The 13,883-nt window shown below is 45.6% G+C and overlaps 1 protein-coding gene across 2 annotated transcripts in view; it reads left to right on the top strand.

The window, feature by feature from the left end:
• Positions 1–13,883, top strand: part of PDGFRB (platelet derived growth factor receptor beta) — a 76,904-nt gene that overhangs the window by 38,908 nt on the left and 24,113 nt on the right. For both annotated transcript variants that reach the window (XM_080991372.1, XM_080991371.1), the window contains exons 5-10: positions 206–348; positions 3,306–3,480; positions 4,452–4,644; positions 5,910–6,025; positions 10,893–11,019; positions 12,556–12,761. In XM_080991372.1, coding sequence (XP_080847498.1) covers positions 206–348; positions 3,306–3,480; positions 4,452–4,644; positions 5,910–6,025; positions 10,893–11,019; positions 12,556–12,761 — 960 coding nt within the window. The remainder of the gene's footprint in view (positions 1–205; positions 349–3,305; positions 3,481–4,451; positions 4,645–5,909; positions 6,026–10,892; positions 11,020–12,555; positions 12,762–13,883) is intronic.

Raw genomic sequence — 13,883 nt, 5'->3', positions numbered from 1 at the left:
TTTATTTTTTGAGGTGGCAGCAGGATTACTCACATCTTCATAGAGAGAAAATTAAACTCAATGTGCAAAGGAATAGTCATACAACAACCATGAAGCCAGCAATATGAACTTGGTGCACATCCCATGTGCATTTTCAATCACGTGAATCTGTCCTCCTGTAATTTTGGCTTCTTTTCATACTAATTTGAAATTTCCCCTTTTATAGTTTCCTCTTCTCCTACCTCCGTCATCAATGTCACTGTCAGTGCTGTGCAAACTATTTTGAAACAAGGGGAAAATATCAGTGTGACTTGTGCAGTGAGAGGCATTGATCTGGTCAATTATACTTGGAGTTATCCTGGCCAGAAGGTAAGTAAATGGCCGGGGTGGTGGGGAGTGGCTGGGAGGGAGAGGAGGTTTGTTTTGTCTTCTCATCCAGACTGGACATAACACAAGTGATGGACTAATTGCCATGTTGTCTTCTCTGTAGAAGGGTGGGCAGTCATTACAGCAGAGAGGCAACTGTTTGAGTGTAATAACTGGGCTACAAAGCCAAGTGTGGACGCTCCCTCCCACAATCAGGAATTATTTTGGGACTGCATACTTATGCACACTTACCTGGGAGTAAGTCTGTTCTGAGCAGGCATGTGCAAGATTGCACCATTAACTTGCTTGTGGTAAAATGCCCTGGGAACATGGTTACAGGGTAACATATAAATATTATTTAATAATTTGATAACTGAATACTCCATGAGCACCTAGGATAGGATGGAAATATTAATGAATTCATTAATGAAGTGCCCTCCATTTCTGTTCACTGCCTTGTTACTTTATAATAATAATAATAATAATAAATTTTATTTATATCCCGCCCTCCCCAGCCAAAGCCAGGCTCAGGGCGGCTAACAACAAACAAATAATCAAACAATCAAATAATCCAACATTCTAAAACATTTCATTATAAAAATTAATTAAAATCAAATTAATGGCAACTGTTAAGCAAAGTTCTGTGCAGGTTGCCAGAGGAGGGAGTCAGGCTGGGCCCTGACCAAAGGCCTGGTGGAACAACTCTGTCTTGCAGGCCTTGCGGAAAGATGTCAGGTCCCGCAGGGCCCTAGTCTCTTGTGACAGAGCGTTCCACCAGATTGGAGCCGCAGCCGAGAAAGCCCTGGCTCTAGTTGAGGCCAGCCTAACCTCTCTGAGGCCTGGGACCTTCAGGATGTTTTTATTTGCAGACCGTAGGTTCCTCTGTGGGGCATACCAGGAGAGGCGGTCCCGTAGGTACGAGGGTCCTAGGCCGTATAGGGCTTTAAAGGTTAAAACCAGCACCTTAAACCTGATCCTGTACTCCACCAGGAGCCAGTGCAGCTGGTATAGTACCGGATGAATGTGATCTCGCAGCGAAGACCCCATAAGGAGTCTCGCCGCGGCATTCTGCACCCGCTGGAGTTTCTGGGTCAGTCTCAAGGGCAGCCCCACGTAGAGCGAGTTACAATAATCCAGTCTGGAGGTGACCGTCGCGTGGATCACAGTGGCTAGGTCAGGGCGAGAGAGATAAGGGGCCAACTGCTTAGCTTGGCGGAGATGAAAAAATGCCGCCTTTGTTATAGCTGTAATCTGCGCCTCCATAGAGAGGGAGGTATCGAAGATTACACCCAAACTCTTAACGGACGGTGCTGGCACTAATTGCACCCCCGCAAGAGATGGGAGTTGCCCCCCCAATCCCATATCGTCCCGTCCCAGCCAGAGGGCCTCTGTCTTCGAAGGATTTAACTTCAACCGGTTTCCACGTAACCATCCAGCCACAGCTTCCAAACATCTGGTCAGTGTGTCTGGGGCCGAGTCAGGATGGCCATCCATCAACAGATAGAGTTGGGTGTCATCGGCATACTGATGGCAACCCAGCCCAAAACTCCGGACAAGCTGGGCGAGGGGGCGCATAAAGATGTTAAAAAGCATCGGGGAGAGTATCGCACCCTGAGGCACTCCACACACCAAGGAGTGGCGGGATGACAGTTCCCCCCCAAGCGCCACCCTCTGTCCCCGACCAGAGAGAAACGAGCGCAGCCATTGAAGGACTGTGCCCTGGATCCCCACGTCGGCAAGGCGGTGGTCCAGGAGTTCGTGATCAACCATGTCGAAGGCTGCTGACAGGTCTAGAAGAATCAGCAGCTCCGACCCGCCTCGATCCAGCTGCCTGCGGAGATCATCTGTTAGGGCGACCAGAGCCGTCTCGGTCCCATGACCAGCGCGGAAGCCAGACTGGAATGGATCCAGAGCCGATGTTTCATCCAGAAACCTACCAAGCTGTTCAGCAACCGCTCTCTCAATCACCTTACCCAGGAATGGAAGATTCGAAACCGGGCAGTAATTGGATAGATCTAAGGGATCTAATGATGTTTTCTTTAAGAGCGGGCGCACCACTGCCTCCTTCAGTTCCCCTGGAAATATCCCGGTGCCAAGGGACAAATTGATGATATCCCCCAGGGGGGCCCGCACCTCGTCTGGACACGCTCTAATCAGCCAAGACGGGCACGGGTCAAGAGGACAGGTGGTGGGCTTTCCAGCTCGGAGGAGTCTGTTCACATCGGCTGGGGATATCCGATCAAAGTGGTCCAATACTGGACCCGAGGACAGTCGAGGGGCCTCCAGTTCCTTTATTGTATCCAAATTGGCAGGGAGGTCATGGCGGAGCAACAGGACCTTCTCCGCAAAAAAGCTCGCAAATGCCTCACAGCTGTGTGTCAGATTGTTATTATGAGATGGTAATATGTAAATACTCCTATTAAAAATAAAATATAAATAAAAGAGTGAACGCAATCTGCTGCTTGAGTAGATGAATGGGGAAAAGCATACCAAGCTGCCTTATTACTTATGTATTAGCACACTGCCATGGTGCTTTCTTCTAAGGGCCTTTCAACATCAGATGTGTTGATTTGTTAGATGGAAAATAGATGCCAAATGCAAGTGCCATATGAACAGCAGAGAAGTAATTTGCACATCCCTGAATGACTCCTATAGAGGCTCCTTTACCTATATATCAGTAGCTAGTAGTCATGATTGTTATGCTCTTCCTCCACTGCAAGGGGCATTATCCAGCTTTCAGGCTTTGCATAGGCACCTGGTCATCCACTGTGAGAACAGGATGCTGGACTAAATGGGCTATTGGCCTGATCCAACAGGCTTATCTCACGTTCTTATGCTCTTACCTTCAATCATTTGAGCATGGCTACATGGGTTCAACAAACCCTTCGACACACTTGAAAAAACTCCTGTAATGCTAAGCGCCATGTACATCATGTAATCTTTTTGCCATTCTTCTGCAGGTAGGCAAGGAGGTAAAACCATGGACCGATGTTGGAACAAGGGGCAGTCGCGATACGAGTACCACCTTAACCATCCACAATGCAGAGCTGGAGGATGAAGGAGATTATATCTGTGAGGCCACTGACACCTATCATGGGCAAAAAGAAACACAAAGCATCTTTATCAGAGTGATTGGTATGTTTGTATATAAAATTCCATCGTTCTGGTGAAATTTAATTAGATGGTGTTGAACTGACTCTATGGACCTTTTTTTTAATTGAGCTTTGATTATTTTACAGAACTATTATCTTGCAAAGGAGTTGCCAACCTTTGTGGGGCATGTGGGCACCTCTCCCTCTGGTCACTTATTTCCCTTTTCAGCCAGGTCATACATCAACAGACAGAAAAGCATAAAACATGAACACTTTTCCATGGGGTCTGGATATCCAGTAGAATTAAAGTAGATCCTCTTGACTGTATAATTTTCAGTGGGTTCCCCCAAAAGCTTGCACTGCTGAACTGTTAAAATCACAGATCTGGTGTTTCTGAGGAGCACAAAAGCATTGTTCCAAAACACAGAGCCTCACATGTATTCATGGTTTTTATACTAAATGACAACAAAACCACCAAGAAGTCACAAACACACCTATGTACACAAAGGTGATCTATGTTTTGATGGTGGTTTTGGGAGGAATTGTAAAAATTACAAGGATTCCTAAGGATCCATGCCTCAGATTCATGTTTTTGCACCATGGCATCATTGGAAAGTGTCAGATCTGTGATTTTGTTGTTGTTTCCATTAAGAAACAGATGTGAGACGTGACTTGATGGTGGGATGTTGGTAACCCATGAAAGAAGTGCAATATTAAAACCATCCGTTTTACTGGATCCAACATGTGTGCACATGCACTGTCTTGGAGACTCTGTTCTTTCTCTTTTCCCCTTGTGACACTCTACATTCTCCCCTTGCTCCCTGCTGGTCACTCTGTTTTCCTACAGTCTCTCAACTTGATCCCATTTCCTTCCTACCCACTCAGTCACTTTGCTTTCTGTTCAGCTGTTCAAACTGCAGAACACATAGATCTGAAAGAGGAAGCTGGAAAGATGGCAAAGTCAAAGCCACTCTGCTTACCTGTGAATTTTCTCTCCCACTTTTCCTTATCTAGAGCATGGCTTTGTGACCTTCCACACTATTCTGAATGACACAGTGTCTGCTGAACTGCACAAAAGCCACACCTTCCATGTGCTGATTGAGGCGTATCCAAGCCCAACCATTGTTTGGCTTCAGAATAATCAGCCCCTGACTTCAGAGAGCAACAGTGAATTTGCCATCAGCACCAGGAATTCCTCAGAAACCAAGTAAGTGTCTGCTGTCGGATGAGCTAGGAAAATCAGCCAGGGAATGTGACCCTGGTTGCTCCTTCTGGATCTTTCAGTGGCTGTTAATGCTGTCCACCACTGCATCCTCCAAGAACATCTCTGTGAGTAGAAGGCACTGACCTGTTGTGGTTCTGCTCCTACCTGCAAGACTAGTCTCAAAGAATGGTATTGGGAGTCTATGCCACACCCTAGCAACATAGCTGCAGGGTGCCACAAGGCACTATTTTATCCCTGATGCTACTTAGCATCTATATGAAGCTGTTGGGAGTAGTTATCTGGGGTGCACAATCCTGATCACACCCAGCTGTGAGTCTCCATTAAGGCTGTGCACAAGCTGAACCAGTGCTTGCCTGAGGGCTCACAAAATGAATCCTGTTACAAGCAGAGACACTGTGTCTGAGTGGTTCTTAGGTCCAGGAACTGGGCATTTTGTCTTTTCTAGAAAGGGTTGCACTGCTTCTGAAGGAATAGGTATGCTGTTGAGGATATTGGGAGCACCTTTGCACATGGAGGCCCAAGTCTCCTCTGTGGCAAAGAGTGCCTATCACCAGCTTCAGATGGTACATGAACTGTGACATTTCCTGGGTGGGTGCCACCATCACTCATACGCTGGCAATCTTGTTCAGAGAAAATGGCAGCCATCAGAGCAACCAAGGTGAATGTCTGGCCCGAAACCTGGTCTGAACCCAGATTGGAATGGGTCCAAATCAATTTCCTCCAAAAGTTCCTGCAGCTGAACCACCACTCCCCTCTTGAGCACCTTGCCCAAAAAGGAGATCTTAGTGGCCAATCAGTAGTTGTCAGGTACCTCAGACTCCAGGAATCATGTTTTCCTTCAAAGTGGCAGGGACCATCCCCTCATACAAAGATGCATTAACCATCGCCTGGATCCACATGGTCACACATACCCTGCCAGCCTGCATGAACAAACCAGGATGGGAAAGAGATGAAAGAGCAAGTACTGTGACTACAGTGTGCTTCGAAAGCACTGTGGCTTTCCTTTTCTGCGTATAGTTGGAGGGAAATTCCTGCCTTGAAAGAAAGAAAGAAAGAAAAAAGTCTCTTTTAGCCCATGATGGGCAATTTTCTGGATTGCTCCAATAATTTCACAAGAGTCTTCAAACTTAGTTTGATCGAAGGGACTTGGCAGAAATGCCACTTTAACTGTAGCAGGTTTCGTGCTTCTACCTGAGCTGATAATCTGCTCCAGCATCTTAATTTATATAAGGTTCTAATTCCTCCAGGTACCATACTACTCTAACCCTTGTGAGGGTGAAACAGAGTGAGGGAGGTTTATATACTGTCCGAGCATTCCATGAAGATGACTTGAAAGAGCTCTCCTTCACCTTACAGATTAATGGTGAGCAGATTTCTTTGCAAAAATTTATCTTGCACTAGGAAATTATTTATCAACCCAGCTCATTTAAACAAAAGCAGCACAAATGTTAAGGGCAGGGAATAAGCATTGTCCCACTGCCAAAAGGATTGACACTGCACTCACTTCTGTACCACTGAACAAATGAGTCTCTTTTCTTTTCTTTTCTTTTTGCAAATATGCTTTATTGTTTTGAAGTACAAATACAAACAAAGCCATACCACAGTAAACAAACAAAAACCAATTGTAGGGAACAGCATTGATGACAGGCGCACCAATAAAATCAGAGTGGTGCATATTTCACATCCCTGGCTCCCTCCCACTGCACTGCAGACCTTGCCAAAGACTCACATGCAAAACTGGAGGATTAACGGAATGCAGGTTTCTATTCACAGAGCTTAGGAAAGGAAAATGTACTTTGTCAGGCTGTTCATGTTTTGTCAAGTTTCTGACCACTTTGCTGTACTGTATTAAGCACTCAGAAAGAGTGGGTACATTTTTCATGCAAAAGTTACATCTGTGCTCATGTTTACTCTGGCATTTACTCTGCCACCACATGTGGCATCCATACATGTGGAGTTTTAGCATGCTTGCAATCAGCAGTGCAGTTGTGTATGGCAGTACTGTGTAAGTGTCACACATGAATGGGCCTGCCCATGTGACAGGTGCTTTTTAACATGGCAGGCCAAACATTCTAGAATGTTTTCATAGGTAAGTCCAGGCCACTCTCTCTTGGCCCTCTCATTCTGCTCTCTTTTTCACGGTGTGCTTGCTAAGTCCATAAGAATTGCTTTGCTGGATCAATAGAGAGCAAAAACCCTTGCAGATAACTTCGCCTTGGGACTTCAGAGACAAACACCCCATGGGAATCTTTGCTTCACTCCTGCGACAGAGGATGCAAGGACAAAGTTCTCCACACAGGTAAGCAAGGAAAGGGAAGCGCATGCCTCAAAGTACGAATTCTGCACATGACATGACATGACATGACATACCATGTTCCCAATTCCTCACAATGTTGGAAACTTCATATTGGTAAACAACCCTTCCCAGCAGCAGTATAGAGACATATCTAGTGGGATCGAGCTGTGGAGCCATACCTGCAATGCCAGCATTACTGCAGCATATCTGGGCAGGCCTATGACAAGTCAAGATGACAGTGAGGTCAGGGCCATATGGATGTCCTGGTGGAAGTAATGGAATGCTGGTAGCAGTCCCACCAGTGCCAGCATGGTCCTAATCTCTCCACTATCTCAGATAAGCAGTGTTGGGAGGGTGTCTGCACCCCACCTCACCCACTGCCACTGCTCAGCAGATAGCAGAAATTTATCCCACACAGGACACACAGCATAAATAGGGAGGAATAACTACATCAGACACCTTGAAGGCAGCAGAAAGCACAGCTATTTCTGCTGGAGAAAACCAAGCACTCATTTCAACCACTGCGGTAGCTGCTTCTGGCCAAAAACACATGACCTCTTTTTCTTTGCAGGATCAGGACTTGGCACATGAAGAGGAATAAACAGTATCAGCAGCCAGAATTCCACTACAGCTCCCCTACATGGGAAAGGTGAGTTTTGTTTCTGTGACCATTTACAGATGAGTCTCTGAATGCAGTTGTCAGGCATCTCCAGGCTGGGGGGGGGCGGGGCGGGTGGGTCTGAGGCACAGGACGTGGAAGACCACTAAGGTTAAAGCATTTTGTTTTCATCACTTGCTCACAACCACCTGCTGAGCATCTGGGCACCGGAACAACATAGCTATTGACCATTACTCATCACTGCCCCTCTGTCTCTCTTTCCAAGGTAACCCTCCAACAGGTGCAGATGCAAGTCTGGTTCCAAGTCCAGCAGAATGTGGCCTGTGATCGAGGCCTGCAGCAAGACCTGCCACAACAACGGCTGCCAGAGTGAATGCAATTGTTTCCACATGGGATTACCATCATTTGCTTTCACAGTGTTCCTGTACTTGTGCAAGCTGTTTCACAGACAGCCATGTAGCAGGTGCAGGCATACTCTAGATTGCGGATGCAGTAACAGCGAAATATGTTCCCGGTACTCTGTTGTGTGTCATGCAGCTTTCAAAGGCCTAGGAGCCCTGCTGGGACAAGAAAGTTGGGAACCCCATGTGCCCATCTTAATTTCTGAACCTATTCTCCCATTGTGGCTGTTCAATAAAAATTTGCTTGTTGACAACTGTTTCTGTGTGATAATAATGCAAAGCAGAAAGGGATTTCCCTCCCCCCACACCTGTACCCACCTTCACAATGGAGCTCCTAGTGGCAGGAATGAAGCACTTTTGGCCCTCCAGATGTTCCTGGGAGGACTGTAACTTCTATCATTCCTGGCCACTGCTGATGGGAGCAGGAGTTCAGCAACAACATATTGAGTGCCACAAGTTCCTCATCCCTAGCCTAAAGCATTAAACACTCCCACATCCCACCAGAGCTCAGGTTATGCATTGTATTCAGCTTCTGAATGGAGAGATGTAGAAAGCTGAGTCCCCTAAAGATCAGTATTGGGACCTGTGCTTTTTAATGTGTTATTAATGATCTGGAGATAGGGGTGAGCAATGAGGTGACCAGGTTTGCTGATGATACTAAATGGTTTGTGGTCATTAAAACAAAAAAATTGTGAAGAGCTCCAAAAGGACCTCTCCAAAGTGAGTGAAAAGGTGTTAAAATGGCAAATGGAATTCAGCATAAGCAAGTATAAAGTGATGCATGTTGGAGCGAAAAATCTTAATTTCACAAATATGCTCATGGAATCTAAATGGGCAGTGACTGACCTTGGAAGTCATAGCAGATAGCTCAATGAACATGCCAAACCAGTGTGTGGCAGCTGTGAAAAAGGCAAATTCCTTGCTCGGGATCTTTAGGAAAGGAATTGAAAACGAAGCTGCAGATATCATAATGCCGTTATACAAATCTATGCTGTGATTGCATTTGGAATACCGTGTACCGTTCTGGCTGCCTCACCTCAAAAAACAAAATATGTTGTAGATAGGATTCGAAAACGGTTCAGCAAAGGGCAACCAAAACGATGAAAGGGATGGAGCAGCACTCCTATGAGAAAAGATTGTAGCATTTGGGACTTTTTGGTTTAGAGAACAGGTGAGTCAGAGGTGACACAATAGAAGTTTATTAAGTGATGCATTGCATGGAGAAAGTGGATAGAGATCTTTTCCCCATCCCTCTCTCATAATAGAACTCATGGACATGCAATGAAGCCGAATGCTGGCAGTTTCAGGACAAACAGAAGAAAGTACTTCTTCACACAGCACATAGTTCAACTATGGAACTCTCCCAGGAGGCAGTGATGGCCACCAACCACAGCCACAATGCCTATGTTCTACCTTCATTGTCAGAGGCCTTATGCCTCTGAATACCAGTTGCTGGAAATTGAATGCGGACAGACTGCTTGCAGGTTTCCATGGGCATCTAGTTGGCCACTGTGGGAACAGGATGCTGGACTATATGAGCCATTGGCCTCATCCAGCAGGCTGGTCTTATGTTCTCTAGCAAAAGGACAGCATCCTGGTATCTCACCATCTCCCTGGTGAACTATACAATCAGACTGTGTGAAGATTCTGCTACATTAGTCAAAATACAGCATTATAAATACTTTATAACACTGTGGCACCGGATGGTGCTGTAGAGCTGAAATCGCAACTCAATGATATTTTCAATTGTGAGCTTTACAATGTTTTTTTCTTTGGCTTTTTTTTGCAGATTGTTTTCAGAGCATTTTTTTGTGTAGGTGTGTAGAATTCAGGGGTCAGCAAGGTTTATCTTGCCTGGGCCAGATCGGTCCCGTGGAGATCCCTCTGTGGGCTGGATTGCATGTGCGCCTGCGATTTTCGGCATCTGCATCTGTGCAGACGCGATTTTCAGTGCCATGGAAGCGAGTCCCCGCGCCGTGCTGCGCCTGTTTAGCGCAGCGAGTGAGCGGGCAATTCAGTTCAGGGACAGCTCATTGGCCGGTCAAACAACCTCCGCAGGCCGCTTCCGGCCCATGGGCCTTAGGTTCCTGACCCCTGGTGTAGATCTAGCCTGAAATGAAGGCTGGAGGGGCAGATACATAACAAGATCTGCTGGAGCAATAAGCAGCAGACTGGAAAACCACATGTGGGTGAATAGGATCAAGGAGGTGGGAAGGATGGCAAGCATCCACAAGTCAGTCCATGGAATAACTTCCTCTGACTGGCTATGGTGCTTTGCTGTTCTAGCCTCTGACCTCCCAGCCTGTTCTACCACGTGACCACATGTAGGCTTTGAACCTGGGATCTAATGTGTGTTAAACCTGCATGGTGTACAGGGCAACAGTTCCATCTGGTGGCTCCTAAGGCTTGGTGTATATGACTAGATTCAAGGGTTGGGCAGCTGGAAGGTCACAAATGTCCTATGATGGGTGCTGCTCTGTTTGTTCTCTCTGAAAGTGCACAGGATCACAACTATATATTGACACACACAGCAGCATTAGCAACCTACAGTGCAGCAAAAGCACAGGATTTCTCTGTAACCAGTTGACTCACAAGAGCATCACAATTGTTAGGGCGATTTTCAATGAGTTTGAGCCCTGAAATTCAGCACACATGTAAATGCCCTGATTATTAGGATGAGAAATCAGGAAATGGAATGTTTATATATACACCATCAAAATTAGGGACTCAAATTGGACTACTATGTTTCTGATTCTGAATATTTATCAATAATAGTATCATTTGTAATACAAATGTTTCTTTCGGGTGGCAGAGGTGGGGGTCTGTTTTCTGAGAATTGTTTATTCCAACCACCTCCTTCCTACCTTTTAAGCAACTCCTTGTTCTCTTGTGTTCTTTCCTCCAATATAACCAGTACCAGCAAAGGTGACCCATTTGAGAGAGGACAGCAACACGACCAGTGGGGAGCAAACAGTGACCTGCATCACAGAAGGAATGCCCCAGCCAGAGGTTGTCTGGTATACCTGCAATAATGCCAAATGGTAAGGAGATCACTTCTGAAGGGCCTGTTTGGGACATTTGTGCTTGGGACTTCTAGTAGCATGGGATGGAATTAAAATATGATGGAATAGGAGTATCAATAACTGTATAATACAGAGAATGGATTCCATTAGGCATGCTACTCATCAAAGGATTGAAATAAATGCATGGCAGATAGGGTCTGCAACATAATGTTGCAATATTTCTCACCTCCTGTTTGGATGGAATACTCTTCCTTTCCAGTGCTCCAGGCAGCCAGATCCTTCTCTAGCAGTTAATTCCATCACCTCTTGCTTGCTTCATTTTTCTTTTCCAAGTGATAGCCAACATTCTGTGAGTACTGATCATGCTCAGATCGTATTAGGCTGTTTTTGTTTTACTATGCCCCATTACAGGTTTTTTAAAAAAGTATTTTTTACTTCTGCAAACCTTGCCTAAGCCTGTCAGTACACCTCTCTCTTCTTTATCAGTTTTGGCTACAACACCTGACTCCCCTATTAAAAGGATTAATAGCTTTTAATAGCTTCCAGTGACCATGCTTTTCATATAGCTATTTTCACAGTTTCAGCACTCCAAATATTTTGAACTTGAATTATATACATACATAATTTTATTTGTATGCTGCCTTTCCATAGTTCAAACCATGTTCAAGGAGGCTTACAACAAGGGAAAAATACATAATTACAATGTAACAAAAGTAGTAATAAACAATAAATAAAACATCAAAAAGTATACAACCAAACTGAACACATAAATCTTTAATATTTAAAATATAGATACAAAAAATTAGTGTCAATAATAGCAGCAAGAACACCCCCATAAAACCCTCAAACAATACCCTATCCAAGAGTCTGTTCAGCAGCCTCAGCTTTTGTAGCTGGAGTCAGTCAAGGCCAGGTGGAAAAGGCCTGCAAGGCAGGGAGCAGGTTTTCTGTGGCTCACAGCCAAGATCAGGGGTCAGCAAGGTTTACCTCACCTGGGCTGGTTCACTCCCACGGAGATCACTCCGTGGGCTGGATCGCATCTGCGCAGACGTGATTCCAGCACCGCGGAAGTGAGTCCCCACTCCATGCTGCGCCGGTTTAGCGCAGCGCTCGGAGACTCACTGAGCGGGCAGCTCGGGGGCCATTTAAATGACCCCTGTGGGCCGCTTGTGGCCCATGAGCCGCAGGTTGCCGACCCCTGGCCAAGATGGTCTTAGGCCTCTTCAGTTTGCAGATCAACCCCAATAAAAATGTTGTATTGCATTAATATCCTGCCTTCCTTCCCTCATGGAACTCATGGTGGTGCACATGGGGTTCTAAGGTGATCACTGACCAGATGCAGGTTCAGCAAGGGGGCTGCATCATGTACTTTCAGGGTCATACTCGATGTTGCACTGAATGTCTCCAACTAGACCTAGCATACAATCCTATACAAACTTACTTTTAAGTAAGCAGGCACAGGACTGGGTTGCAGCAGTTCAAATGGAGCGTGAATGAATCAAACATCTGAAGAAGCTGGGCTGTCTTCCATTGGCTGATTATCTTCAACAACAGGTGTGATGCAGAAGCCACCAAAACCCTGGTGAATGCCTCTAAAGAGATGGTTCTGGAAACAAACACCACCTACCGAGATGATATGAGGATTTATATCGTGACAAGCAAGCTGCACCTCCACAGAGTAGATGAACCGGTCTTCCTCAGTTGTGCTACTCAAAACCTCTTGGGCACGGATACTCAGAACATCACCTTGGTCCCAGACAGTGAGTTCCACAGCATGTCTTGTATAATACGTGTGTGTGCGTGCGCACACAGCAATGTTTATTTCAGCGTAGGATTGTAGGAACATCGTCATGTCCTCGACTTACGCCATATGTCCCTTCTGATATTCCTAGAATTATATGGCAGTGTTTAAATTAATTCACAGGAGCACAAGTTATAGAGGCACAGTAAGAGAAAATGAAGAGGCATAGTTCCAAAAGCAGATGGTGTTGAGTGAGTGAGAAAATACTGAACAGGGAAGCATGAATGTGATAAATGCATAGCCTAGCTTCTCCTACAGGTTCAGTGCCTGCAAAGCTTGACACCACCATTCCTTTTGACTGCAGTTATCCTCTGTGTGCCCCAAACCATAAAAGGTTTGAGAAAGGCAAAGGGGATGGAAGTGTACAATCTTTTCAAATGTTTGTTTTCTCTGCCCCCCCCCCTTCAATCCCTCACAGGTATATACAGAGTCAGGCTAATAGTGCATTTAGTTCAACATTGTTTACTCACAGTCTCACCCCGGGGTTTCAGGCAGGAGCCTTTCCAAGGCATGCCAGGAATTGAACCTGGGACCTTTCACATGCAAACCATGAGTTCTGCCATGGAGCTACAGTCCTTCCCATACCAGATAAGGCAGTAAAGCAACCAGCAACATACTGCAACATTGCATTGTGTTTCTCAATCCTTTGCTGTTCTCTGTGGCTCTATATAGCTATGGCTTCTTTGGCTTCTTTGTTGTGTGATCACCACAACCCTATATGAGCTGCTTTACAAAACTCTGAAGGAGACCAACGATGCAAGCTGAGCAATGAAGTTGAGTATGTGACAAAACAGTCAATGCGACTGTTTTGGCACATGCCCACATCCTAGTTATTCTTAATGTTCAATGATAATATACCACACTACTGCAGAGACTGATGAGAAGTAGCAGAGATGTCAGCCTGTGTTGAGAAATGGGGATTTGGGCATATGGTGGTGAGTCAGTCACACAAGACATTCCTCTTGCTCTTGAAGACACGCCTGTTTAGAAAAGCACCAACGCATGCAGAGGAAAAAGCAAAATAACCACTTAGGGCTTGAAGATGTATATGCTCAGATGTACATGCAGGGCAGAGGTTCTT

The sequence above is a fragment of the Podarcis pityusensis genome (genome assembly GCF_964106645.2).
Source record: "Podarcis pityusensis genome assembly, chromosome: 2".
In the NCBI taxonomy this organism is placed as follows: domain Eukaryota; kingdom Metazoa; phylum Chordata; class Lepidosauria; order Squamata; family Lacertidae; genus Podarcis; species Podarcis pityusensis.
Note: the sequence above shows the minus strand (reverse complement) of the source record. Positions and strands in the feature narration are given on the sequence as shown.